The sequence below is a fragment of the Clavelina lepadiformis genome, chromosome 6 (genome assembly GCF_947623445.1).
Source record: "Clavelina lepadiformis chromosome 6, kaClaLepa1.1, whole genome shotgun sequence".
NCBI classification, from domain to species: domain Eukaryota; kingdom Metazoa; phylum Chordata; class Ascidiacea; order Aplousobranchia; family Clavelinidae; genus Clavelina; species Clavelina lepadiformis.
The window spans coordinates 19870135-19895747 of NC_135245.1; the positions used below are offsets into that span (position 1 = coordinate 19870135).

At 36.8% G+C, this 25613-nt stretch overlaps 3 protein-coding genes and 3 long non-coding RNA genes across 8 annotated transcripts; 3 read left to right on the forward strand and 3 right to left on the reverse strand.

The window, feature by feature from the left end:
- Positions 1-2607: 2607 nt before the first annotated feature.
- LOC143463195 (putative oxidoreductase SAR2567) lies at positions 2608-6136 on the forward strand. Its single transcript, XM_076961605.1, has 7 exons — positions 2608-2766; positions 3366-3499; positions 3826-3960; positions 4074-4170; positions 4236-4349; positions 4507-4543; positions 4770-6136. Exons 1-7 carry the CDS (start codon positions 2730-2732, stop codon positions 5002-5004), a joined length of 789 nt encoding a protein of 262 aa, XP_076817720.1. The 5' UTR covers positions 2608-2729; the 3' UTR covers positions 5005-6136.
- An 89-nt stretch (positions 6137-6225) lies between these two features.
- On the reverse strand, positions 6226-17435 carry LOC143463194 (serine/threonine-protein kinase/endoribonuclease IRE1-like). Of its 3 annotated transcripts, XR_013118272.1 has the most exons (12): positions 17279-17435; positions 17040-17112; positions 16603-16759; positions 15933-15986; positions 14837-14942; positions 11757-11950; positions 11535-11685; positions 11294-11439; positions 10951-11178; positions 10483-10652; positions 9602-9766; positions 9265-9471 (listed from the first exon to the last, which is right to left on the reverse strand). XR_013118272.1 is itself a non-coding variant. In XM_076961603.1 (11 exons), the coding sequence occupies exons 1-11, from the start codon at positions 17301-17303 to the stop codon at positions 6264-6266; spliced, it is 1362 nt and encodes a 453-aa protein (XP_076817718.1). In that variant the 5' UTR covers positions 17304-17435; the 3' UTR covers positions 6226-6263. The 3 variants fall into 3 exon arrangements, 2 of the variants coding, with proteins under 2 accessions (XP_076817718.1, XP_076817719.1); XM_076961603.1 differs by lacking the exons at positions 9265-9471; positions 9602-9766 and adding an exon at positions 6226-6321; XM_076961604.1 differs by having other exon boundaries at positions 9265-9766.
- LOC143463197 (uncharacterized) lies at positions 7800-8564 on the forward strand. Its single transcript, XR_013118274.1, has 2 exons — positions 7800-8091; positions 8211-8564. It is a non-coding gene; the product is annotated as an uncharacterized LOC143463197 (long non-coding RNA).
- On the reverse strand, positions 8940-9433 carry LOC143463196 (uncharacterized). Its single transcript, XR_013118273.1, has 2 exons — positions 9265-9433; positions 8940-9080 (listed from the first exon to the last, which is right to left on the reverse strand). It is a non-coding gene; the product is annotated as an uncharacterized LOC143463196 (long non-coding RNA).
- A 1305-nt stretch (positions 17436-18740) lies between the features above and the next one.
- LOC143463128 (uncharacterized) lies at positions 18741-23365 on the reverse strand. The gene is made up of 10 exons (XM_076961508.1): positions 22227-23365; positions 21860-22072; positions 21528-21758; positions 21256-21365; positions 21059-21156; positions 20817-20896; positions 20591-20702; positions 20175-20328; positions 19926-20045; positions 18741-19820 (listed from the first exon to the last, which is right to left on the reverse strand). Exons 1-10 carry the CDS (start codon positions 22256-22258, stop codon positions 19633-19635), a joined length of 1338 nt encoding a protein of 445 aa, XP_076817623.1. The 5' UTR covers positions 22259-23365; the 3' UTR covers positions 18741-19632.
- LOC143463129 (uncharacterized) lies at positions 23151-23634 on the forward strand. Its single transcript, XR_013118264.1, has 2 exons — positions 23151-23241; positions 23363-23634. It is a non-coding gene; the product is annotated as an uncharacterized LOC143463129 (long non-coding RNA).
- The last annotated feature ends 1979 nt before the right edge of the window (positions 23635-25613 follow it).

A 25613-nucleotide genomic window follows, 5' to 3' on the forward strand; every position in this document is an offset into this window, starting at 1 on the left:
TGGCTTCTCCTGCACACAGTCACAGCAAAACGTGGCGTACAGTTGCATTGTTGGCTGTAGAAACTTGAAATTTGGTGACTTTTCCTAAAGCATGTTCAGCTATTTGTCCATGTTTGTTTTATAGAGTTGGATTTTGTAGTTTTAGAGATATTGTCATATTTTCATAATTTTGCTCCTTCTCAGCATTGAAGCGTATCGTTTTCGTTTACTCATTTACGCACCACTAACTCGACTAAGTATTCTCTTGCGTTCTCTTCTCGCGGTCAGCTGGCTTTCCGCACAGCAGCGACGCGGCGTAACAAGAAAAATTTCTAGAAATGTATCACTTTTACGAATATTTTAATTTACACTAAATTCACTTTCTTTAGTTTTACAATTATGATATATACAGGAGGCCAGATGTTTTTGCTTCTAACCTGTAAAAATCAGATTAGTTGACGACATATAGTTTTCGAGTAATTAACGATTGAAAATGTGTGTGCGGTGTCGGCCACACCTAGTTAAAATCGTTAAGTCGCGAGCCCGGTCTGGATAGGGTTAAAATATCGTGCAATTGCCGTCTTTAGTTACTAAACCAACGTTTGTTTAATTCAATTGTACCATATTTAAACACTTTCATAAGATTTTAAAAAGTTATAATTTTAACAGTATAACCTTCAATGTAGGTATATTTTTTCTGACCAATACGGAATAGCCAACGATGGCGAACATCTGTTACAAGCTTCAAGCACTTGCATAAGAGACACGACGTGTGCCTTAAAGCACTGGGCGCATCTCTGAGGTAACCTGCTTGAAACAAAACAAAAGCGCACAACGCAAGTGCAATAGAGCAGAGGCCACCAAAGCTCCTGACAGTGTCTGTTCTGGAGAAGGCGGCAAATGCCGTAAGTGTCGTTAATATATTCCCCCTTTAATTGGGCGGAGAGAAAACGACGGCGCTAACCAGAACAGTAATATCAAGGACTGGCGATGTGCACTGGATCGATTCTTAATTGAGTTTTTGTTTGAGTTCACGTTCCAGTTCAGTAACTCCGAGATTTGCATTTTCAATTATTCCAGCTTGGTATAACTTATTAGTTCTGTTAATTTCTGATTATTTTTGGAAATTTATGGTAACGTGAGCTACGAAATTTGTTGGCATTTTATTGCAATTATCAAGCTTAGCTTCAATTCAACATATTTTTCTGCATTTGCAGCGGTCCCAGAACCACATGACTTTGTAAAGGAAATGCTTAAAAAACCAAGCGATTAAGTTGTAGGTGTTTTCTATTAATTCCTGCTCCTTTCTTGTTCGCTTTGTCGAAAAAGAAGACGATAGATTGGTAGATTGACTGCCTTTAGATTGTTAGCCTCAGTTTCAAAGATTGGTGAGCAAATGTTCGTACAGGATTTCTAAAGAACAATTAGTCTATGCTGTGCCCATCCAGTCGCATCCACAAACATTTGGAAAACGCCTTGGTCAGTCTTTGATTGTGCGAGCGACTTGTACGGGGGAGATTGTCGTTTACATATGAAACGAGTTTCCCTGCTTAAAGCTCAAATGCGTTCCTTGTCAGTATGATTATCACTCATGAGTGTATCCTATAATTGGATAGTTGGATCCCTTTAAAAGCAAAGGTTTATCAAATTTAACTTGGAAAAATCAGCCACACACTCAAACTTGTCTCAAATGACGAGGTAGTGATCTGTAAAAGGAAAAAGTCCCCAAACAAAGAATAGCTCTAATCAGCTACATTAATCAACTATGCATCATTATTGACAAGTCATGCCGGAAATGTCTAGTCAACCATTACTTTTGTCACGACTTACCTTTCCATGCAAAACACAAACAAAAATTAGTTTTGAATAGCCAGCTCGTTGCTTGTGTGCGTTCGACAGTAGAAAGATTATAAGTAAATGAGGTTATAACTTATAAGTTTCAATTTATTTTGCCAATATAGTAGCGTGAATGGCATATACATGATGAAACTTAAGGGTCAGCTCGCCGGTTTGAAGTCACAGCTTGTGGATTGTAATAACAAAAATCTCTGAAAAATAACTTCGAACCTACGATTTTTTCCGGTGAAATAGTGACTGCCTTTCCTGTATCCAGTAACTTTTCTGCAAGTGTAATTAGCGGCTTCCAACACTTCTGGGTGATCATCTACTTGGCGCAATGCTTTTGGGGAAATGTTTTGGATTAATGAGACATCACTGTATGGTATGTGAAGGTCATTCACAGAATCGTTGCAATCGATTTTACTCCAATTACTATTAGTCTGGTTGATAAATAGTATTGTGACACTATATGCTATATATAATATATAATTAGCAAAGTAGACCAGTAGCCAAGCATGAATACGTACTTTTCGTGAACCTAGTTTTAATGTTTGCAAACTTTGTCAAGTCACGACGAAAATGTCTCGACAGCAGTTTTACGTATCGTGACGTATTGTCATGATTGTAATCGGTGCCTTTTTCTCTTTAACAGAAGAGATCTTTGGTGAGAGAACGAGATCGGTTCTGGAGTGATAGTGATGCATTTAGTTTTAGCGCGCTTCTTAAAGCGATAGTCCGTTAGTTTTGAATTTCTTCTTATAAACAGTATTACTGTTGAAGGGTTTCTAACTCCGATTCGAAATTTATTTTATTACAATTTATTGCTTTGCAGAATATCGTTATTAGGTGGACGTCTTAGTCGTCAGAAACAGTTTGTTGTTTTTTCGGAAAAATATTTACATCCAAAGAAAATGAGTGAATTCGCTTCAAAAGTGATCGTCATAACAGGTGAGACGCGTACAAGCTTGATTAAATATGTTGGTGGTTCCCTAAAATCTGTAGCATTATATAGCCCAAGCAGTGTTAAATTGCAATAACACAAATCAAGACTGTAATGATTAAAAAAAGAAACACATTCTACACAGGTGTAGTCCCACTGCATGTGATATCACAAACTAAAAATAGCAATTTGACTAAAACTCCAAAGGTTATAACCGATAACGAATAGCAAACAATTAGAAAAGGTGATAAGCGTAAAAGAATAAAGACGGATAAACGCCTGCGGCCGCCAAACCTCAGGTTTGTGAGGTCATTGTAGCCACAACCTCTAATCATGTTATGACAGCTATGTTATGTATATGCCACGTACATAGCTAGAGCATATAACCCATTGTTGGAATTAATTTCTTAAAATGCGTATCTCCAACGTTGTGTCAACGATATTTGGTGTTTGTGTAAATAAGTTTAGAGTTAGTTAAAACACAGTTACACAGGCGTATACAACAACCTGATGCTTAGCGGGATTCCAGACCAGGCTGGAATGTGACCAGGTATCTCAATTTGCAGTGCAGTCTTTCGTTATATTTTGAAATGAATTCTTTCTAAAGGCGCATCCAGTGGCATTGGAGCAGCCACAGCAAAGGAATTGTCCAAGCAAGGAGCTTTGCTTAGCCTGACTGGTCGTAATGAAGAAAGACTTGCTCAAGTTGCCGATGAATGCAAGAAGCTTGGAGCAAAACATGTGAGTATGACAAACTAATTTCAAACTTGCATTCATAATTCAAATACTGAATGTTGCATGAAATGACATTGCACCAGCAACATTAGACTTACTTGTTTTTTTGTTCTTCCAATGGCAATGCTTAACATAAGCTACCTAACAGCAAAACAAAAATCAAACATTGGATGTTTAATCGTCTGTGAAAGTAGCATGCCGTGAGGCTGAAAAACATCTGGCTCTACAATCAGTTTAACACACACACGCATACATAGAAAATACCCAACCGGTTAAGGTTCACCTCCTTTATATATTGCTATATAAGATTTAAAATTATTTTGTGTTTGCAGGTCTTGCAAGTTGTCGGTGATATTTCAAAGCAAGAGGACATGGAAAAGATTATAAAAGAGACCGCTGATAAGTTTGGAGAAATCCATGTTTTGGTCAACAACGCTGGTTTTGGTGTGACGTCGACGATTGCTGACGTGAGATTAAGAATAGCTTCAAATACTATGTTGTCTGTAATTTGAAGAATAAATTTTCAACTTGTCCCAAAGCTTTTCTCCAAACATCACTTCTTTCATTTTTCACTTTTTAGTTTACATTGGATCAATTTGATCGATGTTTCAACGTCAATGTCAGAGCTGTTCTTTATCTCACCAAACTTGCTCTTCCATATTTGGAGAAAACTAAAGGTGTGATGATTAAAAATTTTCTATCTTATTTTCAGTTGTCGTATGACTACGTTTGTTCCATTTAGGCAACATCGTCAACATATCGAGCATTTTAAGTTCCATGTATACCCTACCTGGCTTTATTATCTACAATACCACCAAAGCTGCGTGCGATCATATCACCAAGGCTTCAGCGTTAGGTTGGGTTATACTGTAATTGTCCTACCTTGTTGTTATTGTTGCTTTACATTACAAACGTCATGGTTCATAATCCACTCATTCGTCATGACTGAGATATTAACCTTCCAGATTAGGAGCTTACACCTCGGTTGTTTAATATTGCTTGTTTATTTGTAGAACTTGCAAAGAATGGAGTAAGAGTGAATGCGGTGAAGTAAGTTGAAAATACAAGTTGGTTACCATGCAGTATAAAGTACTCTAGTTAATTATTTGTGCATGTGTTTAGAGGTGAATTTCTTTATAAAAATATATTCATAAATAGTTGAAGAAAAACAATAGGTAACCAGTAAACAATTTTACACCAGTTCTTGCTTCAAAAAACTCGCAAAAATTTCGTTTAACAAACAAACAAACAAACAACATCGGCAATTTCTGTACAGTCCTGCAGCAGTGGACACCAACTTTGGAACGGTTGCCCTGACACCAATGGGCTTGGATGAAGAACAAGTTAAGGCAGCATGGGCAGAACACGAAAAGATGCACCCACTCAATCGAAGAAACATCAAAGTGGAAGAAGTGGTCGACGCCATCTTGTTCCTGGCATCTGACAAAGCAACGATGATCACTGGAAGTTGTTTGAAAGTGGACGGTGGTCGTGAATTGACTGGACAATAAAATCCTTACAAAAATAAGATAAAATTATTTCGTAATCTTCCCAACTAAAAATCTTCTCATATTAAAGTTTATTCAGCTTATTCAGAATATATTTGTCTGAGGCATTCTTTGTTTTCAAATGTAAAGTTTCAAAGTTTTACTGTCTTTGTTGAATGGATGTAAAATTCATTTGATTTTTAATGTTGTGATGATAGAAAAATTGAAAACTCTTTCAATTGATTACATTCTAATTGAATTAATAACTTATATATGATTGTGATCATATTGGTGATATTTCTGGATAAATAACAAAGAGTCTCTAGCTGGTGGAAGTCAACTTTAAACAAACGTTTTCTGAATTTGACGATTTAATTCAAATTATCATTAGAATTGTCTTGGTACCCATGTATGCGTGTATGCGTTGTATTTCGCTTTTGCAAAACTTTGTTTTAAGAAAGGTAATAGGTAAAGAAGTTTTTTCTTCACGTCAGAACCGTCGTAACTTGGTTCTAATGTGCTTAACCCTGTTTACACTAGGTGTGTTTTCTCCTGCACACAGTCACAGCAAAACGTGGCGTACAGTTGCATTGTTTGCTGCAGAAACTTGAAATTTAGTGACTTTTCCTAAAAAATGTTCAGCTATTTGTCCATATTTGTTTTATAAAGTAGGATTTTGTAATTTATGAGATAATGTCATGTTTTCATAATTTTGCTTTCTCTCCGCATCGAAGCGTATCGTTTTCGTTTACTCATTTACGCACCAATAACTCGACTAACTATTCTCTTGTGTTCTCTTCTCGCGGTCAGCTGGTTTTCCGCACAGCAGCGACGCGGCGTAACAAGACAAATTTCTAGAAATGTATCACTTGTAGAAATACTTAATTTTACACCAAATGCATTTTCTTTGGTTTTACAATTATGATGTATACAGGAAGCCAGATGTTTTTGCTACCAACCTGTAAAAATTCGATCAGTTTAAAGTTTTCGAGTAATTAACGATTGAAAATGTGTGTGCAGTGTCGGCCACACCTAGTTAAAATAGTAATGTCGCGAGCCCGGTTTGGATAGGGTTAATACTGCGTATAGTGTTGTTTATTTTTCGCTGTAAATAAAAGCATTACCTACTCAAATAAATTCTAAAGTTATGCGTTCACTTTTGTGTACTCTATTTGTGATAAAAGTTAAAAATCGACTTTTTTAAGCAAATTGTTGGTGATGAAAATAGCATTGGTCCAAAGTACCTTTGTTGCGTTGATCCAATGAAAGAAATCCCAGTCACGTTACAGCTTGTGGATTGTCGTCCTGCAATTTTCCCACAGCGCCATGACCCATGACTTCCTACCAGCGCAATTTTTGTAAAATTACTGTTGTTCACTATTTTGCAGCCAAACTGTGCAAGCGAAGCATCTCGCAAGAAAAGCATTAACCGTTGTTAACATCTAATCGTTATTTAAATTATTTCAACCTCATCTGTTATTAAGTATCAAAACTCTAACCAACGGCAACGGAGACCTCCTCAACAGCAGAGGTTCATATGTTTGTGTAATTGAGTGCCGCCATCTAGAAGAGGCGCAAAATGTCAGAGGTCCCTACCCTAATATTGACGGCACTTTGTACTTCCTAGGATAGGGTTGAGAGGGTGCAGGCTAGTTTAAGGGCGCGAGAACAAAACGTTGGTAAAAATTGGGCCGGGCACGCTGGGTTGCTTTGGGCTTTGCGAACCCGGTGCTGCATCAGGTCCTGCACCTTCCCGACGATACAACCCAGTAAACAACAACAAAATAAGAAAAAGACTAACTAACTAACTAAAAAAAAAATAGTCACTAATTCAAACTATGATCATCCAAACCCACACTGAGATAAATGAAACAAAAAGCATTGCAACAATAAAAAACACAACAATCCCAATACGGAGAAAGTCATTATGCCTTCGACTGCTGTACGTGTGTTATTAATTTATTATTGTTTGTATATGGTAATGCCAGTAGAGTTGTTACTGGTACTGGACAACTAATTTTTGGCAAAACTGCAAACAATTTATGTTCAAATTTAATTACCTTTAACAAAAACTATTTCCTCATTTGATAAAAGTATAAATTTCTTATTAAATCTAGTTTTTAAAAACATTTAAAATAAACCAGGCTTTTTTAGCTCCCATTGACATAGAAATGTGTTAAAATTAGAAACATAAATATATCCATTATGTCAAACAAAGTTACCATCGCATTTGTATTGACGCTCTCCGCTGACGACAAACAATATAAGAGAAAAGAAAAAGTAAGGAAGTAAGAAACGCACAGAAATACAAAACTTACGCTTATAAAAGCTATTTAGTCCAATAGCAGAATGTCCCTTTGGTACGACAACATAATTACGTCAATGTTTCTATTTTGAAGTTTATTGCATCAACTTGTTTAATTTTCATTTCTTTTTCTACAGACATCATAGATTGCAGGTTTAATCTCAAAATTACTCCTTAGCGCTTTACGTGGATAATTTTGGAAGGAAACTAGACTTCAATTAACGCGCCGCCCGGAATGCCAGGTGACGTCACAAATAAAGAAACTCGTGGTCATTTTATTTTGGCGGTGGCTGAGAAGGTCGCAGCTGTGAGAAGTTGTGCGTTGGCTTGGTCAGTTCCATATTACAGCGCAGAGTGAAAGCTTGCTCTTATAAGTTTGGTGAGTTGAGCATTCAATATTTTGTTGACGGTGAGTAAGATGCTTATGAGAGTGGCAAATTTTGTCTAAACTTGTTAGCTTAACTTATTTTGTTGATTTGGTGGTCAAACCAACTTAGTATTGTTGTAACACAATTGCATTATTGCCATCTTGCCTGTTTTGTAAAACTTTGGGTTTTTTCACTTTTTCCTTTTCGTTAATTGTACGTGAGCAAGTTCTTTATTGTGCTATGACTAAATGGCTGAAGATTATGAGACTATCAGTTTGAGATTTTGGTTTATTGAGTATATTTTCGGTTAAGGTCTATGTCAGTCATTTAAACTGGTTTATAGCTTGCTAGGTCGTATAAGTACAAGTTAGCTTTCTAACTGGTTTTGGCTTGTTATATTTTTGTAAACAGACATCCTGTGAATAAAGATAAAATTTTGTAAGCTACTATTATAGGCTTATAAGTTTTTGTCATAACGTATAATATGTGTTTAACTTGTAAACTTTAGATGCAAAATATCGTAAACGACATTTTTAATCGAGCCATTATGTTTGTAGGTTCGAGCGATGATTCTCGGATCAACAACCCGCCAATGACGAACACTTTCTAGAAAGGTTCTCTGTCTTCCAGCGGAACAAAGTTTTCATTCTTATGAAGCTACTTTTCAGAATTAGGGGCTGGAATGCAAACATTTTATTATAAACAGTTCACAAATTTAAACTTTGTTTTGCAGTGGATCAGCTTTGTTCATGTGATTAGTGAAGTTCTCCAATCAAAATGTTTTCATGGAATTCATATTATTTTTGCATTTGTTTTTGGGCTGTCGCTATTTCAGCAAAAATATCATACGTTCATGATTACCTTTCCATACTTCACGTTAAATGAACTTAAATGTCACCTTCTCGTGGAAACGCCTTGTGATGGAAACACATGAGAGATCCACCAATGGGCCTGGATCTAGAGATGAGTTCACCGTGAATATAGGGATATATAGGGATATCGACGGTCATGTCCTAACTTTTGAGCTATAGCGTACGTTCATCTAACAGGGTAAAGAACTGCAGCCAGTGCGCTCCATCACACTGCTATTGCTGATCTTGTTGCGCCACGTGACCCCTTAACTATGCCACAGGCAGCGCCTATTAAAGCGTTCAACTTTCTCTCCGGTATATGTAAGACTTCACATATTCTAGGTTGTTTGCTTTCGATTTCGTGGCAGATGTTGAGCATCTGTTGCTTGAAAATTGCTTCTTGTTGCTGATGAGTGATGACCATTGGACCTCCCGCATTCGTTTGCAAAATCATTCATCAGTTTCTGAAGGACATTGATCAAGGAAAAGTTCTCTGGAATAGATCCTTTAATTGTTCTCCAACTTCCGCGCTGTCATTTAATGCTCTGATGAACCGTCCTTGATCTCGATATTTTTCTGAGATAGTCGGATAGAAAAATGTAGTCAATAGAAGACGTGCTGTTTCTATAATGCCGCTTTGTGATTCGGGGTAAGAACAGTTTGCTAGGAATTATAAACGCGCAAACTGTATACTCTGGCAAAACTTTGCCAACAACACTGAGCAAAGACATATCTCTGCAGTTGTTACAATCACCCTTACCAATTTTTACGATCTCTGCGTGTCTCATGCTTGGGTATTCCAACATTTGCACAGGACCAGGGATGACGTCACTTTCGGGAATCAACCAGGGATGCCGTCCAAACCAGGAGCTTTTCGAGAAGCTGGTCTTGCCATCTTTCAGCTTCTCCAGACTTGGCAATTTTATCATCCGTGAACAACTTTAGTGTTTTGCATGTGATGAACTGTCTGAAGGGGACGAACGCTTTTAGAGCAAATACAGTTGTTTTTAAGGCTCAGATCTAAAGCTCATTAATCGCCAGCGTTTGAAGTATATTCGGTTTCATCAGTTATATTTCGAAGTTATTTGCAAAACAACCTTTTGCGTGCTCGGAAGTTGGTCTGTTTCCTCGATACTCCGCCTACTCCCCTTTTATAGATGTTAATGTGCAGTTGTCTTGCTATCGATGGCAGCTTGGAGCGGTTGTAAGTTTTCTATGATCCAGTTATTTTCTGCGGCTTTAGGCAGTCCTATTTTATCGGGCTGAGGATACATAGACATAAAATCGATTGACAGTTAAGATAGGTTCAGACATACGTAGCCTACAAGCAGACGACGGCCACATCAGTAAAAACTGGCAGGATGGGTGTCTAGTTTACGAAAGGGCCTGCTAACCCAAGCAGTTGAGCTAGCGATCAGTCAACTTTTAGATCAAGGTCGGTAAGGATTATAAGGCTACCTTAGCTATAAATGGTATAAAAATCTACATTTATTATGCTCGTATAATATGATTAAAGACTTGAAGGAAGAAAAACACCGGTATATGTCTGACATCACAGGCCATTAATACTGCGAGTTAATCTTTTGTAACTGCAAGCTCAGATGACCCTAAATTACTGGAACATTTATGGCTCCCGTGAAAAGAAAACTTTTCATAGATACAAGTCGAGTTATGATAAAAATCTATGTTTCAAAAACAAACACTAAATTTCAGCTTAATTACATTCAAGAAAATGATGCACGGACACTCGAGCTCCAAGTCGACCAAGAGCAAACACAGTCAGACATCCGTCAGTCAGACACAGTTAGGCGTTTACATGTTTTAATTGTACAAAGTAATATTTAAACTCAAGCAAGTCTGAGTGGTTCTGGATTTGCCACTGAGTTTAACATCTGAGCACAAAGCAGTGTAAGTGCTTAGAACAAATAACATAATAACATCAACAGACGCAGGTTTTTTAACACCTGCACTACATTACCTTGAAGGTAACTTGATGTTGTTACGTTTCAAAAGCTCAAACAAATGAGCTAAGAGATGCGGGTAGGGTCCAACTAATGAATCCAAGAAAGTGTCATAATTGCAGTGACCAATGCCAGAATAACCGAGGACTTCTTTAGAAATCTTCTTCTTCTCATTTATATGAGCATCCTTTGAGTAAAATATTTCCAGATTTCAATTCTTATGAAATAACGAGCGACCAGGTTATAATCAAGTCGATAATGAAGTCACTTAGTTGGGTCAATTTAAAACAAGTTTTCAGCTCATAGTGCAATATTTAATATCAGACTTAATACATATATCGTATTTGCAGCATTATACCGATGCTATGTGGAAGAACAATACAGTTATGATCATACAAATGGTTGTTACATGTTAATGTTACATGACATACATTAATATTACATGCTTGCATGATGTATCTTTCAGTTAAACAAAACAAACGTACCATATCCCTTATAATTTTAACAAGGTCAAAGATGTCTTCACATTTTGAGATTGAAAACTTTTTCTTTTCTTCTTTCAAGGGAGTAGGAATATTTTCAAGTTTAATTTCAAATTCTTTTTTCTCTTTGTCATCAATATCAAATGTTACTAACGCCGAATCAAAAAATTTCACAGTTGTTTCGAATTTTTTTGACTTTTTTCGTTCATCACGCAAAAAATCATCGGCAGTCTGTAAAAGCACATTCCAATGTTTCTCTTTATAAATAATACATTTATCAGCAAACTACATCATCATCAAGCAACAAACATAGGAAAAACACTGTAGGTAATAAATCAATAATTACCCAGTAAAAATTTATTTTTTCATCAGAGTTCCAAAACAAAGGATGATTAAAGACTTCTTCTATGCTTGGACGCTTTGTAGGATCTACTTGCAACATGCTCTTTATGAGGATAAAAGCAAGCACTTTGTGTTCTTCAGTTGGAAAACCTAGAAAATTGAATATAAAGTGATTTCAGTTGCCATAAAGACGAAGCTTTGGCTGACAAAAAACGATCTAATGCTTAAAAAATTTCAATGTTTACCAAAACATTCAAGAAAAACTTCAAAGGAAGGTGGTTTCTCATCTTCAATGTTGGAAAGCTGTTTGGCATAAGTTTTGCCAAACGGATGTTTACCGCTAGTAAAAATATTGAAAAATAGAACGCCAAGGGAAAATATATCTGCTGATTTTTTCTGCAAGAAAAAATCTTTTTAGACACTTTTGCTGTTTCTGTAAATGACTGACTCTGACTTTTTAAACTTACCCAAGAAGTTGAGTTTTGATTATCCACTGGATGATGCTCTGGAGCCATGTATGTAACTGTGCTGTGGGAGGTGGTGGGCGCGCTTGACTGACCAAGATCTAAGACTTTACTCAAACCAAAGTCGCTGACTTTTACCACCAGATCACAACCATCTTCTCGAATCAAGAAATTCTTTGGTTTGATATCTCGGTGAACTAAGAAAAGAACAACACGCATTGATTACAGTTCTGGTTCCTGACTTATTCCAACATACTACAGTCTATGAAGAAAACCTGAAGAGTGTAGGGACGTTAGTAGGGATATTTGTAGGGACATTACGGCATTTCACATTTCAAAAAACTCATAACTTTGGCATCGCAGCAACATTTAGAAGTCAAAGATTTGCGGAGGCACTGGTTATCTTAACTTATGCTATTCGGTCTTAGTTTACCTGCCGAATTAATGATCTGACTCCGTGGTTGCGTGCGGTTAGAAATCTCCAACCTTAACGTGTTACTACTGCTACTAGCCGAAAGCTATTACGATTAACAGATACAGTGTATCAGAAAACAATCCTTTATTGTAGGAACTGTACAGGTTCCGATTAACGTAATACGTTCGTACGATTCGATATCTCTCTGTCTGCGCTGCTACTCGCATATTAGCACGAGTTTATACAGCGGAGCGATGTGAGCGGAAGTATTCAACAAAATATACACAAATAGGTCAGAAATCGCAAACGATAAACTAAGCGTTGGGCAATGGGGATTATACACAGTTTAAACTCGGATGCTATGAAATCACCTGGTAACGTACTAAACGGCGCTTTCACATAAAGTTGTTTAGGGAAAGTTTCCAAATATTAAGCGACAATTGCAGTTTCATCAACAAACAACATTTCAATAAACAACTGGCGAATACTTTCCCACGAATGATATATTGGTATCGGATGTGGCTCCCAAGCCACTACAGATTTAATATAATTCTTCATTGAATAACCTGCACTTAGAGGCCTTGACAAGCTTCTACCGAGCAAAACGGAAATTAAAAAAATTGATCTTCATATGAAACAAAAATGAAAGAAAATGTCAAGACAAATGGATTTTCACCATGGTCAGGAATTTAAAAATATTGACCACAGAAACAGCTCACAGCATGTACGAGGACAAACCACACTATCACCGCTAGAGGGCAGTGTTTTTACTCTAGCTTCATTTATTCGATCATTGCTAAGCATTAACATCCATTTTAATGAAAAGAAATCATCAAACTTAATTGACTATTAGAGGGCAAAGTGATAGATAGTGATAGACTTCTCTTACAATCTTCCCACTAAAGCATCTTCATCATACACTTTAATGTGCTTTAAGTTACTTAGTGAGATCCAGCTCCAGGTTGACATGGTGGAGTACCCTGGGGCCCAGTTTGATGGGGACACTTTCATTGGTAAACATTTTATAACTAGATTAAAGCCAGTATGTTAAATACTTGGACAAAAACTTAAGTAACAGCGACGGCTTAAAGAAAGATAGCACCACTATAAAAATCATATATATAGGCTTAATCTTGCGATTGCAACTCCAAAATATTAAAAACAATAAACAGGTTCTAGTGCCATACTTGTCAAATGAAAATGGTAAGGCTGTTGTCTATTACACGCTGTTATGCAGGCATTGTGATTACTGATTACATATTAACAAAATAAGCTTGCATCTTTGGCTCCAAATTTTTAGTTCAAATCATTAAGTGATAAATGTGAAGTATTTTTCTCGGAGAATATTGCTCTGCATGCTCCATTGCTTTCAAAATGTGTAGAGTGCAAAAATTTGCTTTGCAAGAGTTGTTTGAAAAACTGCTTAAAAGGCCTTGAAATGAACATATTCTTATATTTACAATTACTTGCACTTGCAATTTGGATAAAGCTTTCATAGTAGCTTCACATAGCTTTCACTTAATATTGTAATGGTTACAGCTGATACAATTTCACAAACAAGAAAACACAATAAATGAAAAAGACATGAAAACACCAAAACTTGGTTTGTGAGGGGTATCGTCCCCCTCCCAAAATACGCTAGAGTTTGATAAATCTAATATCTATAATAGATATTTCTTGAGTCATTGACCTGTGCAGCCAATTTTCGATCAGTTTTGTTTTAGAAAAACAACATTTTTCAGTGCATTTTAAAGCCGTTAACGCCAAGTACGCAATGTAAATTAAATACTTGGAAAAGTAAAGATTAAATAAAGGCAAAATTTTAACTTTGATGAACATTTTCGCACATTGCAGTGTGTTTCATTTGTGGCACAAAAGCAGCCGATCAGAAAAAAAGTGGTGAAAAAAGCCCTTTAACTCTCATCAAAACCTGACCCTGCCAGGATCCACTTGATACGGCTCAAGAATGCACTCATACACCAAAGCCTCCAACTTTTGACTTGAGACATGCATTATCGAGTAATCATCTGCTAAGACCAAAAACAATGAAAAATTGACTCAATCTCTACATGGATTGAAGTTGGGAGAAAGGTACAATGATCAAAACAAAAGCATGTTCACCGTGGATCGGACACGGAAGTATTATAATACCCATAGAAATGATTTTAAGAAACAAACTCATACGCATAGCACAATTAGAAGGTGGTTGCCTCGAGGATGACCATTTTGTTACCATTACCATTTTCGGTACCAAGTCATGGCAAAGAAACAAATACCGCAAAGCGTTAAGCAGGCAAAAAATGCCCTGAGAGGTTATTGAAAAATTTATCCTTGCAAATTGTCAAAATGACAGTTGTTAGAATAGGGTGAGATGCACCAATCCTCTTCCACAGAAACAAAATATTAGTCGAATTAGTTTCAAGCAATGTCAGTAAGCTCTTTGGTGCTTTTTCTTTGTTTTTAACTGTTAGGAAAATTGGAATAATGATCTTTTTAACTTTGCTACCACACACAAGGAATACCCTAAACCATCATTTTATTCATTATCTTCAAATAACTCATCTGATCACTAAGAAAGAAACGAGATAGAAGGAAGAAAACTATTGCAAATAAACCTTTTTGAAAAATAAAGTTTTCATATCAATGGAACAGAGAAAGAAAGTCTTACTCATGTTGCATTCCATGTGAAGATTGTAAATCCCTGTTGCTGCTTGCTCACACAACTCCAGCAGTGTAGTCTTATACTTTTTGCTTCCATCTTCCATTGACCAGTACTAAAAATACATCACATAACAACAAAGTGCCAAATACAAAATAAAAACAATGATATGAAGAGTTTTTTCCATCAGCTTTTCCTCTCAAAAGAGTCACAAAAGAATTTATCCCAGCTCAAATTTAATTTAATCGATTTCCAGAATAGCAAACACCATTCATGTCGTGTCAATGCTCAAAAATCCATTTTTAAGAAGTTGAATAAATGCCTCAGTTTAAAGTCCAGCTATACAGTTATAGCATAACAGCATTAAAAATATAATTTCAAAGAAAGAAAATATTGAAATTAAAACATCTACAAACTGATTTTCAATGACAAACGAAACTACCTCTAAAAGGTACTGAGTATAAACGTTTAACGAATGACTAAGTTTAAATTTCAAGCAAAACTCAAAGCCTGAACGAAATTTCCTGTCGAGTTTGATAGCGTTCAAGATCTGACATACCATGTCACATTTGACATGACCAGTAACAAAAAGTTTATGCACACAGCAACGGACTCACAACTTGCTCAAAGTTGAACAGTAAGTTGGAATCTTACTATAGACACTTGGTCTCTATTTAGCATTCACACAGTACATAGTGCTCGAATAAACGCACAGCTATAAACAGATTAATTTACAATTTTACATTAATTTACAATGCAAGCAAGGCACATCACTCCTTACTAGTGCTTTGTAGCTAACCAACTTAACAGTAAGAGCTAAAAGTCAGCAGGTTGTAATAAAGACTAGTGAAATAAGTAAAATACAGATTTATGAATTTAACCAGGTCAAAGTCACTTTGAAGAAGTCCACATTATAATATTGCCTGGGCCAAGAGGAACAAATATATCCGGCTCGGTCTCACCATGATATCAAACTTAAACTTGTAAAAGGTATTTTTGATCGGAAAATAATTAATCCAGGGGATTCTTAAACACCAAGTGACTCTTTTGCAAAGAAAAAGAACAGAATTATTCAACATATATATTAATGGTATGGCTAGCATACCTCATCAATTGTGCCGTCACAAAGTTCCATGTAAAATGAAATGTCACTGTCCTCCTTTAAAACATAACATATTTTACAAGCAGCAAGTGTTTTACCGTCTACTACTTTCTTACCACTGAAATGCAGATCTGTTCATGAATAGGAAGTAGTATTCTAGGCCAATTATTTTAAATACATACTAAATCTAGGTTCTGCAATTGCTAGATTGCGAGCGCAACAACATCTTTATAAATGATCTATCTTATTAAACTGAGTTAGAGTTTTCAGTCATTAAGTTCAAATGTGTTGTCAGATGAAACGGGGCCATAGACGTCATTGCCTATAGTTCAAGCAGTGCGCACTGATGGTTTGGCATGATTGCCTTTATCCTCGGACTGCTTGAAATTTTTCAGATTGTGCAAATTTGAATATTTGTAGCAACGATTCCAACAAATCAGGCAGTTCTAAGCAAGAAACAAGGAACACTCTACTATAAAGATTCTTTAAAATAAGCAAATTTGATTCTACTTTATTCATTACAACACCAACCAAGTGAGTTCAAACACGGTTTAACAGACACAGAGTAACAAACAAACCATCAGTCAAGAAAACATAACCTTTTTGGCGGAGATAATTATATCTGTAAACTATATATTGTATATATGCTATTAGTTAGGAAAATAGAGCTTACATCCGGCTTATCTGAGTCATAATACTGGATGACGTTGTCAGGAGGATGAGCTCCTCGGGTGATTCTCTTGAATGATTCTAGCTCATTTTCAATATTCTTGTACGCACTCTTTCTAACGCACTTCTCAACAATTACGGTTCCGTCCCTTTTGGAACACCTGCAATGAAATTATTTAAACCAATCTGTGGCCATACACCAGTAGTATATGAGCTTAACACAGCACGTGGACTGTGTGGAACAATAATCAGTATCAGTAACTAAACTAAATTTTGGTCTAGTGTAGAAGTGCACAACCACAGGATGCATTTGTATACTAGATCTCAACTACTCACATTGTGACGTCATCTAGTTGTGCACTTCTACAAAAGACTTTACTTAATATAATAATTAATATAATAATACCTAAATTTACTTAATATAATAACAACATCACGTACTTGTAAATACGAGCAAATGCTGTTTCCTTAAACGGTTTTGAATCTTCTCGAAGAAAAAGCTTTCCAATATGTCCTATAATATGAAAATAAAAATTGTGGCATCTTTTCAATACTTTAGGCCAGGATAGGGCAGTCAGGCAATATGGTTGTACTTTTACGTAACCTGCTACAGGTGTCCAGTTAGCAAAATTATACTGTACTTCCATTTTACAATTACAAAAACGTAGGAATCTATGTACCTGGTGCCGCATTTTTTTGGTCCATTATCTGATTCTGTCATCGGCGTACCATTAACTAACACATCAAAATACTCTTTAAACCTGTTTTTCATAGGTTGTATTGAACGCGTTTTTCGAGCCTCTAAAACACCATTTTAACAAAAAATACATGAGTGTATGATTTAAAAATTATCTCATAACCCTAATTTTCAATCTGCCAAAAACCAACACCCTATCTCCATTCTCCACTGTAACCCCTCAAATTCGGAGAAGACGGGTTGCCAAATTAATTTTTGTCAACCCGGAGAAATTACAATGGAAAATTGCCAGACAAAGGGGAATCCCAATTACATGGCGTCAAGCAAACGCCACCATTAAAATCACAAATCAAGCAACACTCCTTTTCCATTTTCACATATCTCAAAAAAAACTTGGCGCAAAAGTACAAGAATACACAGAAATGTAGGCGAGAAAAATTTCCATTATTGTCTGATAAAATTTACGTTGTCAAAATTTGTCAAATTTCGGACTCTGTGGGATGCGCTGTGTTAGATTTTTACTAAATTAATTGCCATCATCGGCGAGATAAATTCTTCATAAAATTGGCAATATCACGTTTGTTTTCATCGGTAAATTTTGAGCGGAGCTGTGCATCATACACCGGGGTCGAGTTGGTTGTGCATTTGTACACTAGGAACTAATGTTGTAATGACTCCAGTCATGGTTTTAAATTACTTGACTTGAGTCGAGTCAATGCTTGAAATGACTTGACTCGAGTCTCGGAAAGTAAGTTGACCAAGTCATTAAATCTTAGTTGTTAATTTATCGACCAACTGAATTACAGACATTTGATTTCGATGCGAACGATCGGTTAATGTGCAGCCAATGGCATGACTTGATTTGACTTGCAGTATACTTTAGCTTGACTTGACGTGAGCCAATTAGTAATTTGACTCAACTTGACTTAAGTTAACTTTCAAAATCACAAGATTTGACTCAAGTTTAAAAAAAATTCCTTGGTTACAGGCTTACAGCACAGCTAAGAACACATCTCATGCGTTCTTATGGCGTTGAAACTGTACGGCAGCTGCTGTGTAGAAAAAGCACGAAGTATGTCTTACCGTCATTTGTCATTGAGACAATTTTTGCTGTTCAGTGTATTTTTAAACATTAGGTTTTTGTACAAGCATAAGAATGCTCGATCAGTGTCCAATTTGAACTTACCGAGAAATGTTCTTCATTGATCAAAAGTCGATAGTTGACAGAAGAATAAACTCAATTATAGCCATAAAGTTTTTGATTGAAGTTGCAATTATAATTACTTTATTAAGTGTTTCAAAGAAGATTCGTAGCAAATACTGTAGCCTGCTTTGTGCAACTGCTAAAACTCAAAAGGGCAACACGTTATGAGGATTCATGCAATCTACGAACTCTAGATGTCGCACAGGAGTACACCAATACTGTGAACGCAACGAGCCAGCAATCCAGGATTTTGTTTATTATCGACCACATTAGTTGAGTGGGATTGACAAAATAATAAATGAATCTGAAGAAACATGACTTATTAAAATGATCACATTCGCACAGAACTCGTGAACAAATCACTAAATAGGTCACGGATAAAGATAACGGAAGTGGAAGAAGAGGAATAATCTCCACACAAGAAATTCTGTCCCAGCGGCAAAGTGAGGAAAGTAAATAAATAAAGATTTAAATAAATAAATAAATAAATAAATAAATAAATAAATAAATAAATAAAGATTATTTACAGATAATAGATAAAAATTTTTTATTTGTTTTGAACAAATTACTAACAAATATTCTTTCTAAAACTACTTTCTTGCAATCATAACAGGCAAGCAGCAATGACGGCAGCTTGCAGTAATATATCCAGCAGAAGGAATTTGTTCATTGCAAATGTCACGTTCAACTACATTGCATTATGACATCAGGTTTCATCCTACTGCGAATGATTACGAAAGCAGTAGGCAACAAACGGTATCAGCTACATTCAAATTTAAGTGAAGATTTTTCATTTGGCACTAAACTGCATATTTTGTATTTTCGGAAAGATCATTTTTGGCCGCGTGACGTTTCCATGTTGGATTGTTTTCAAAGTTATGTTTCGTCATATTTTGACTTTTTCCGTCAATATACGCAACGATGCTCTCTTGTGATAACAGTTAAGCACAGGATCAGTAACAATTGTCTCTTCACCTGACACTTTATACGATCAATTCCAGCAGTCTTTTGACCGGCGTAGGTTTGCATTTGGCCCAAGGTTTAACTCAACCTGAACAATCAAACCATTTGAAGTTAGAAGTTAAAACTCATGGAAATGTTTCTTCGCAACATTCACAATTCCACTTTGAAGCTTATCCTCCATCTGAAGAGTCGCTATCTTCAGAGTGGACTTCACCAGGGAAGTGATCCCTCACTAGATCAGCGTATGTGATCCATCCTTCAGCGATGCAGACGTCGAAGATGCGCTGAGGATAGAAGTGCTCCACCCCGTGCTTCACCAGAACTTGAAAGAGGCGGATGAACCGTTCTCGTGGTGTCTCTAAGCAAGACATTCTAGTTTAACTAATATTTACATTACTGAGTTTTTGTCACCAGCTTAACTCTTTGAAAGAACTTATGTTCTATTAAGTAACACGGCATTTACCTGGTTTATTGACGTTGTTTATCTCCGTCTCAGGATTACTAAGAACGGTAAGTTTGCGAAAGATCCAATTCACATCATCTTTATCAACCTTTTTAGCCCATTTATAGCCGAAAGCATACACTAAAATAAAAAAGAATTAAGTCTATAAGACGACCGATGTCTCGATCATTTTCTCAAATCCAGCAACAGCAAGTTGCAGCGTAGCCAATTATAGCCATTTTCAAAGTCGTGATTAGAGTATTTTCTTACTTTCTTTTTCACGTTCAGTGCAGTTTGAAATGTCGTCAGCTCGTGTTTCTATTTCTGGAGGTGGAAGGCTTGAGCTCTGTTGAATACCACTTTGAACTGGAACGACGTCAGTTTGTCCTCTGCATTCCACGATTCGGATTGGTCCACGCTTATTCTAAATTCAACATGATTTTTATTTATTGAAAAAGGAACCGCAAGAAAAGTGTCCTTAAAAATCAACGGAGTTAAGAGTAGGAGACATGGCACTTGTAGTGGCGGCCATCTGCCATTTGGCTACATCTATTATTATAGGTGATGCATCTGTTATTGTGAGGCCAGTTTGAAAAACTGCTTTTAAAAGTTATTGACCAAACCAAACACATTGACAAATAGGCTACATATGTTTTAGATCTAACATGAATGACAGGACCACTAACCGTTTCAGTAACTAATTCCGGCAATTGATGGCTCAAATTCTGCGCCAAGTCCACACTACTTCTTCTTAGGGTTGAACAAATCAAGTCAGGCTCAAGATCCAAATTTGGAAGCCTAAATCGCAACACGTGTCATCAAGTTGCATAAATTCAGTCGATCTTTATGGAAGTTGGATGTAGTTATGATAAAACTGTCTTAAAAGAAGTTTATCCTGTGAAAATCACTCACAAAGTGACGGTTTCATCTCGAAATGACGCCCTTGGTGAGGCTTGTGGCGCGGTCAGGCGTTCGATGGCTCTTCCTCTCTCCTTCAGTGAAAAGAAAAATGAAAGTTAATTGAATAACTCAAAGTTGGGGAAACTTCATGAAATAAATATCTGGCGATTCTGTACAACAGTAAAAACCATAGTTTCTTCTTCGCCTTCAGCATTCACTCGAGTTTTAGCTTTAAAACATTTTAAACGCCTCACCTTGTATTTTTTATAATAAAAAATCCCAAACACTGCTCCAAATATAACAATAACAATAAAAACGGTCAATCCACCAATCAATAGCCAGAAAACCCAACCTGAAACAGCAAGATCTGGTTTGTAATTACACCTCAGAATCAACATTTACAGTAGTCAGCAACAATTCGAACAATGTTGTTCATAAACACGACGCTTACTTGGAAGAGAAGTTCCAGATTGGTCAGGTTTCGTTGAATAACTGACTTTCGGCGTTAAGTGTTCGTTGTCTTCATTGTCTGTATTTTCCTCGATAGAATGATTATCTTGTCTAAAAAGCATTGTTTTCATGAATAGACGTTAAGATCAATTTAACCATTCGAATTTGACGATGCAAAATAAAGTGAATTTAACACATAAATGAATATAGAACATTTCGCTTCTGGCCTGTCATCACCGAAAGCAAACAACAAAAATGTTTTCGTTTACTGACCGAGGCTGGACGATCTCGGTGCAGCTTTCAGTTCTTGAGTTTGTGAGTGAGTCGAAACCCGGCTGACATTTCTCACACTCTGTGTCGTCGGTGGAGTTTCCCGGCCCCTTCACCCCGTAGTGGATGGGGCAGTTTGAATGAGGTTTGCATCGAGGTTCGATGTGAACTTTCTCGTCCATGAACGTCCCAGTGGGGCAGGGTAAGTACTGAGTTGTGCTCGGGAAATCGGGGCTGGAAGAATAAAACAAAGTTACGTCACTTTATGACCCAAGTCCTCCTTCATTCATTAAGTTACTGCTGGTGTTGTTATGTAAACACAAGATGGCGCTCACTTGCAGGGTCCTGTATAATAGAAACCGGGGTTCAACCCGCAGCACATGATCTCGACTCCGTCAGGGGTTAGGACCCCGCGCATCTTGTAGGGGTTTATTCCCTCAGGTTTTAACGTATCAGGGCACTGATCAGGTTCATTTGTTTCTGGGGGTCGACTCTGGCAACCTTGGAGTGCCGACACCAGCAAAGCAAGGATGAACATGCGTTGCCTCCTGCGCATTTAAAAAGGATTTCGATAATTCCGTTCTTTTAGATGCAAATCAACACTTTACTAAACGTTGGCAAAAAAGGATTAGTAGAAGAAGCATAAAATATAGACAATGTACGAAGCGAGGTATCGTGAATTACTTTTTATGGACCACCTACCATTGCTCGAGCTTACAGGTTAACAAGATCATCTTGTGTAATATGATGGTTATGGATGGATGAGGAGGATGTAGATAAATGCGCTTCAATTCACTTTCGAGCTGTAAAAAACTTATCCTGTCAACCTCGCCTGTTTAAACAGCTTAAAAGTTTACTTTTATCGATCCTAGATGAGATGAAAACAGGTTCATATATTTATTGTGCTTTAAGATATTTCAATTACAAGAACAACTGAAACGCGCAATTTCTGAACCAGAATGAACTTCTATTACAGATCTCATCTATCAAGTAATCAATAGATATGAGGCGATTACGGCATAAAAGTTTTCAATTGTTGTCTTGGGTTGCTCAATTCTAGAAGAGCGCGAAAACCACAACCACGCGAGCGCGATTCGACGCAAACATGATTTCCGGAATTGCGCAATTTACGTCAACACGATTTGTAGTTTTCCACTGATTTCAAACCGATAAACAGGTGCTTAAATTGAACAAAAATAAGACAAAGAGAAAATTCGCACACCGTGCGTTATTCCTTCCTTGCAGGACAAGAAACTTTAAAAATGTCGACACTCTGCTCTTTCTAAGCTTGTTGCACTCGACACGTCAATCTATAGCAAATACAAACATTTTCCATTTTTTTCTGTTTTCTGCGCGTTTTGATTTTTGTTTCAAATTTATTCCTTTCATGTTTCGATAAAAGCAACTATGAGCACGACCGGCCAGATGGGTCACTTTGTGGCTGTTTTACTGCAGGTATCTTTTGCAAACAATCTAAAAGTTGAGCTGACATACAATGCAAAACATCTCACCTGTCATCACATTTGCACTTTTCATGTAGCACCTACACTAACTGGTCTACATTCGCAATGAGCAGAGTTACGCCACAGATGGGCGCTGAAAGATGTTTACAAACCAATAAGACTTCAGTGGTTCTCAACCGGGGGTCCGCGGACCCCCAAGGGTCCGCGTAACGTTTTCAGGGGGTCCGTGAGAACTTCGAAATTTGCAACATAAAGTACGAGTTTTTAAAAAGTTTTTGCTGTTTATCATTGCTGTTTGGAATAGGCTTGAACATTTGCTTAATTGCCTATTGTGATGGGACAATACAAAAGCTTATTGAGATTTATCACCCGCAGGGAAGGCCTATTGTGATGCAATAGATTGCGGATTATACGAGAAGACAGCTGGATACAGTGATTTTAAGTTGCTGGAGATTGCACATAATCGCTTTCTCAGTTTCTGCTCTCGTTCATATAAAATCGAAGGCACGTAACCAACTAAATGTTGAAGACGACATGCGACTATCGATTTCGAAAACACAACCCCGTATTTCAAGACTTGTTTCTAATATGCAACAGCAAAACTCCCATTAAGTGTATTCGCTTTGAAATAAATAAAAATATCCGCATAGTTTGATGTTATTTTGATTGAATAGCGCAGTTGTGCACCAAGACTATTAAGTAAAACTAAGCAAAGAAACATTTAAGTGCAGTCTCAGAACCCTTAGTTTGCTTAAACTTCAGGGGTCCGCCAACTGCTTTGACAGCACCAAAAGGGGTCCGCCAAGATCAGAAGGTTGAGAACCACTGCTTTAACCAGATCATGCGAAAGTGGCGTGATTATGCGGTTTCTTAAAACTTCTCTTAAACTTCTTCGTGTCGACCTGAGTCATCTTAGGTCAAACAAAACGCCGATCAAATAACCTGTTTTTCGCTACTTCGTTGTTCGCTTGAATGCCGAGCTGTAAATTAACCTGACACACTTCACAAAATCCCCTCCAATCGCATCCCAGAGTGATATGACGTAGTTTTCAGCAATCGTTATTGACACTGACGTCATAAGGATCAGGCGAACTACACGGAAACATATCCACGCTACAGTAATCAAATTTCAATATTTTTACGTTTAATTCGTAACAGTCAGCAATTAACAAAAACCTCATAGAATTCATGTCAAGCATAAAGCAGATTTTAAACCCTGTCTTTTATGAAATCGTCATTTCCATTTCGCGCAGAAATAATTAACAGTTTGGTCTACCCAGTAAGCTTCCAAATAATGACGTATTAACATCTTTTGTTACTTGACCTACAACGTCGATAAAAGCTAAGTATTGGCGGCGATTAGGAGTGTTTTGATAAGATCAATTTACTTCGAAAGAACGCAGCAAGTGCGGTCTGTGTTGGGTGGGATTTACACTCGGAAGCCCCATCGTGACGTAACAAAGGCCATCCTCACTTTAAACCTGGTTTAGCAAACACCTGACAAAAGAAAGTCACTCAATGCTGGATTTCGATTGATCGTTTAAGTAAGAGGCGGGGTGGGGTCATGATTGGAGAGACGCCATAAAAGAAACATCTATTATTATTTATCGTTATCAAATCATATTAGATTACTCTACACGCGCCCACTCGAACAGTTTCATTTGTTCTGCTTTTTGAATGGCCAAATAGTTGTCAATGTTACGTCATTAATGCAGCAATTATTATACAGCAAATTAAACGCGATGATAGGTCTGTTGTATTATAGTTCAGGTCTAAACCGACAGCAGGAAAGCAAATAATTAGCAAACAATGGAATAAAGTTTACAGAAAATGTTTGCAATGTCTCATACAAACAAATGAGTACACACTTTAGTGCACATCACTGTACAAGATGGAATACAAATTTTAGGAGTACAGCAACATAAAATATAAGCAGTGTAGAAGTGCGCGATTATAAACAAGGATATAAAGAAGTGTCGCAATTCAACTTTATGAATCATCGCAGAACGATTTCTTACATGGAGTAAAACGACCGATTAATTTATCACCACGCAGTTTGTGGATCGATCCGGCCGAACCAACAATAAAGAGATAAAGTGCCGAGCATCACTCACTAACTACACAACTTCTGGCATTTATACTCACTCTTGCAAAATTAAAGTTTCTTTTAATACAACTCCCGATTATATGAAATATTATCCAAACCACAAAAAGATTTAAACTTTTCAACATAATTAAATTTCGAAATTAATCCTGAAAGACATTTCTCGACAAAACACTCATCAACAAACTGAAAAACGACAACTTTCCTTCAAATAGCATCTCAATAAGCAATAGAATAAAAAGACAACCTAATTACTTATTTATATAAACTTGTTGTCTAGCACTCAATCAAACAATACAAACTTGGCTGCGACCTTTTCCTGGGCAACTACACCTGAACTAATCATAGCACGATTTCGCTACGATTCTCTTTGTTTAGGCGAGATCAAATTCGAAAAAAGCGTTCTACGTCATTCTCTCTTGTATTACTTAAAGTAATTCGATAAAAGCTTAACGAAGATTTATCAACACCGTGGTTAGTAATTGATCAATAACCTTAGCAATTAAGAAGTTTTCTATCACA

Bases quoted from the DNA above. Each gene is read 5' to 3' on its own strand.
- LOC143463195 (XM_076961605.1), top strand. From the start codon at position 2,730: ATGAGTGAATTCGCTTCAAAAGTGATCGTCATAACAG. The intron at 3,500-3,825 runs GTGAGTATGACA...TTGTGTTTGCAG, and splicing joins AGAAGCTTGGAGCAAAACAT to GTCTTGCAAGTTGTCGGTGA. The intron at 4,350-4,506 runs GTTGGGTTATAC...GTTTATTTGTAG, and splicing joins CACCAAGGCTTCAGCGTTAG to AACTTGCAAAGAATGGAGTA.
- LOC143463194 (XM_076961603.1), bottom strand. From the start codon at position 17,303: ATGGACCAAAAAAATGCGGCACCAG. The intron at 11,440-11,534 runs GTAAACATTGAA...TCAATTTTCTAG, and splicing joins AGTTTTTCTTGAATGTTTTG to GTTTTCCAACTGAAGAACAC. The intron at 6,322-10,482 runs GTAATGTAGTGC...TTGCGCTGGTAG, and splicing joins AACATCAAGTTACCTTCAAG to GAAGTCATGGGTCATGGCGC.
- LOC143463128 (XM_076961508.1), bottom strand. From the start codon at position 22,258: ATGATCTTGTTAACCTGTAAGCTCGAGCAATG. The intron at 20,329-20,590 runs GTTAGTGGTCCT...TGTTGAATTTAG, and splicing joins CGGAATTAGTTACTGAAACG to AATAAGCGTGGACCAATCCG. The intron at 19,821-19,925 runs GTAAATGCCGTG...TGTCTTGCTTAG, and splicing joins AAACAACGTCAATAAACCAG to AGACACCACGAGAACGGTTC.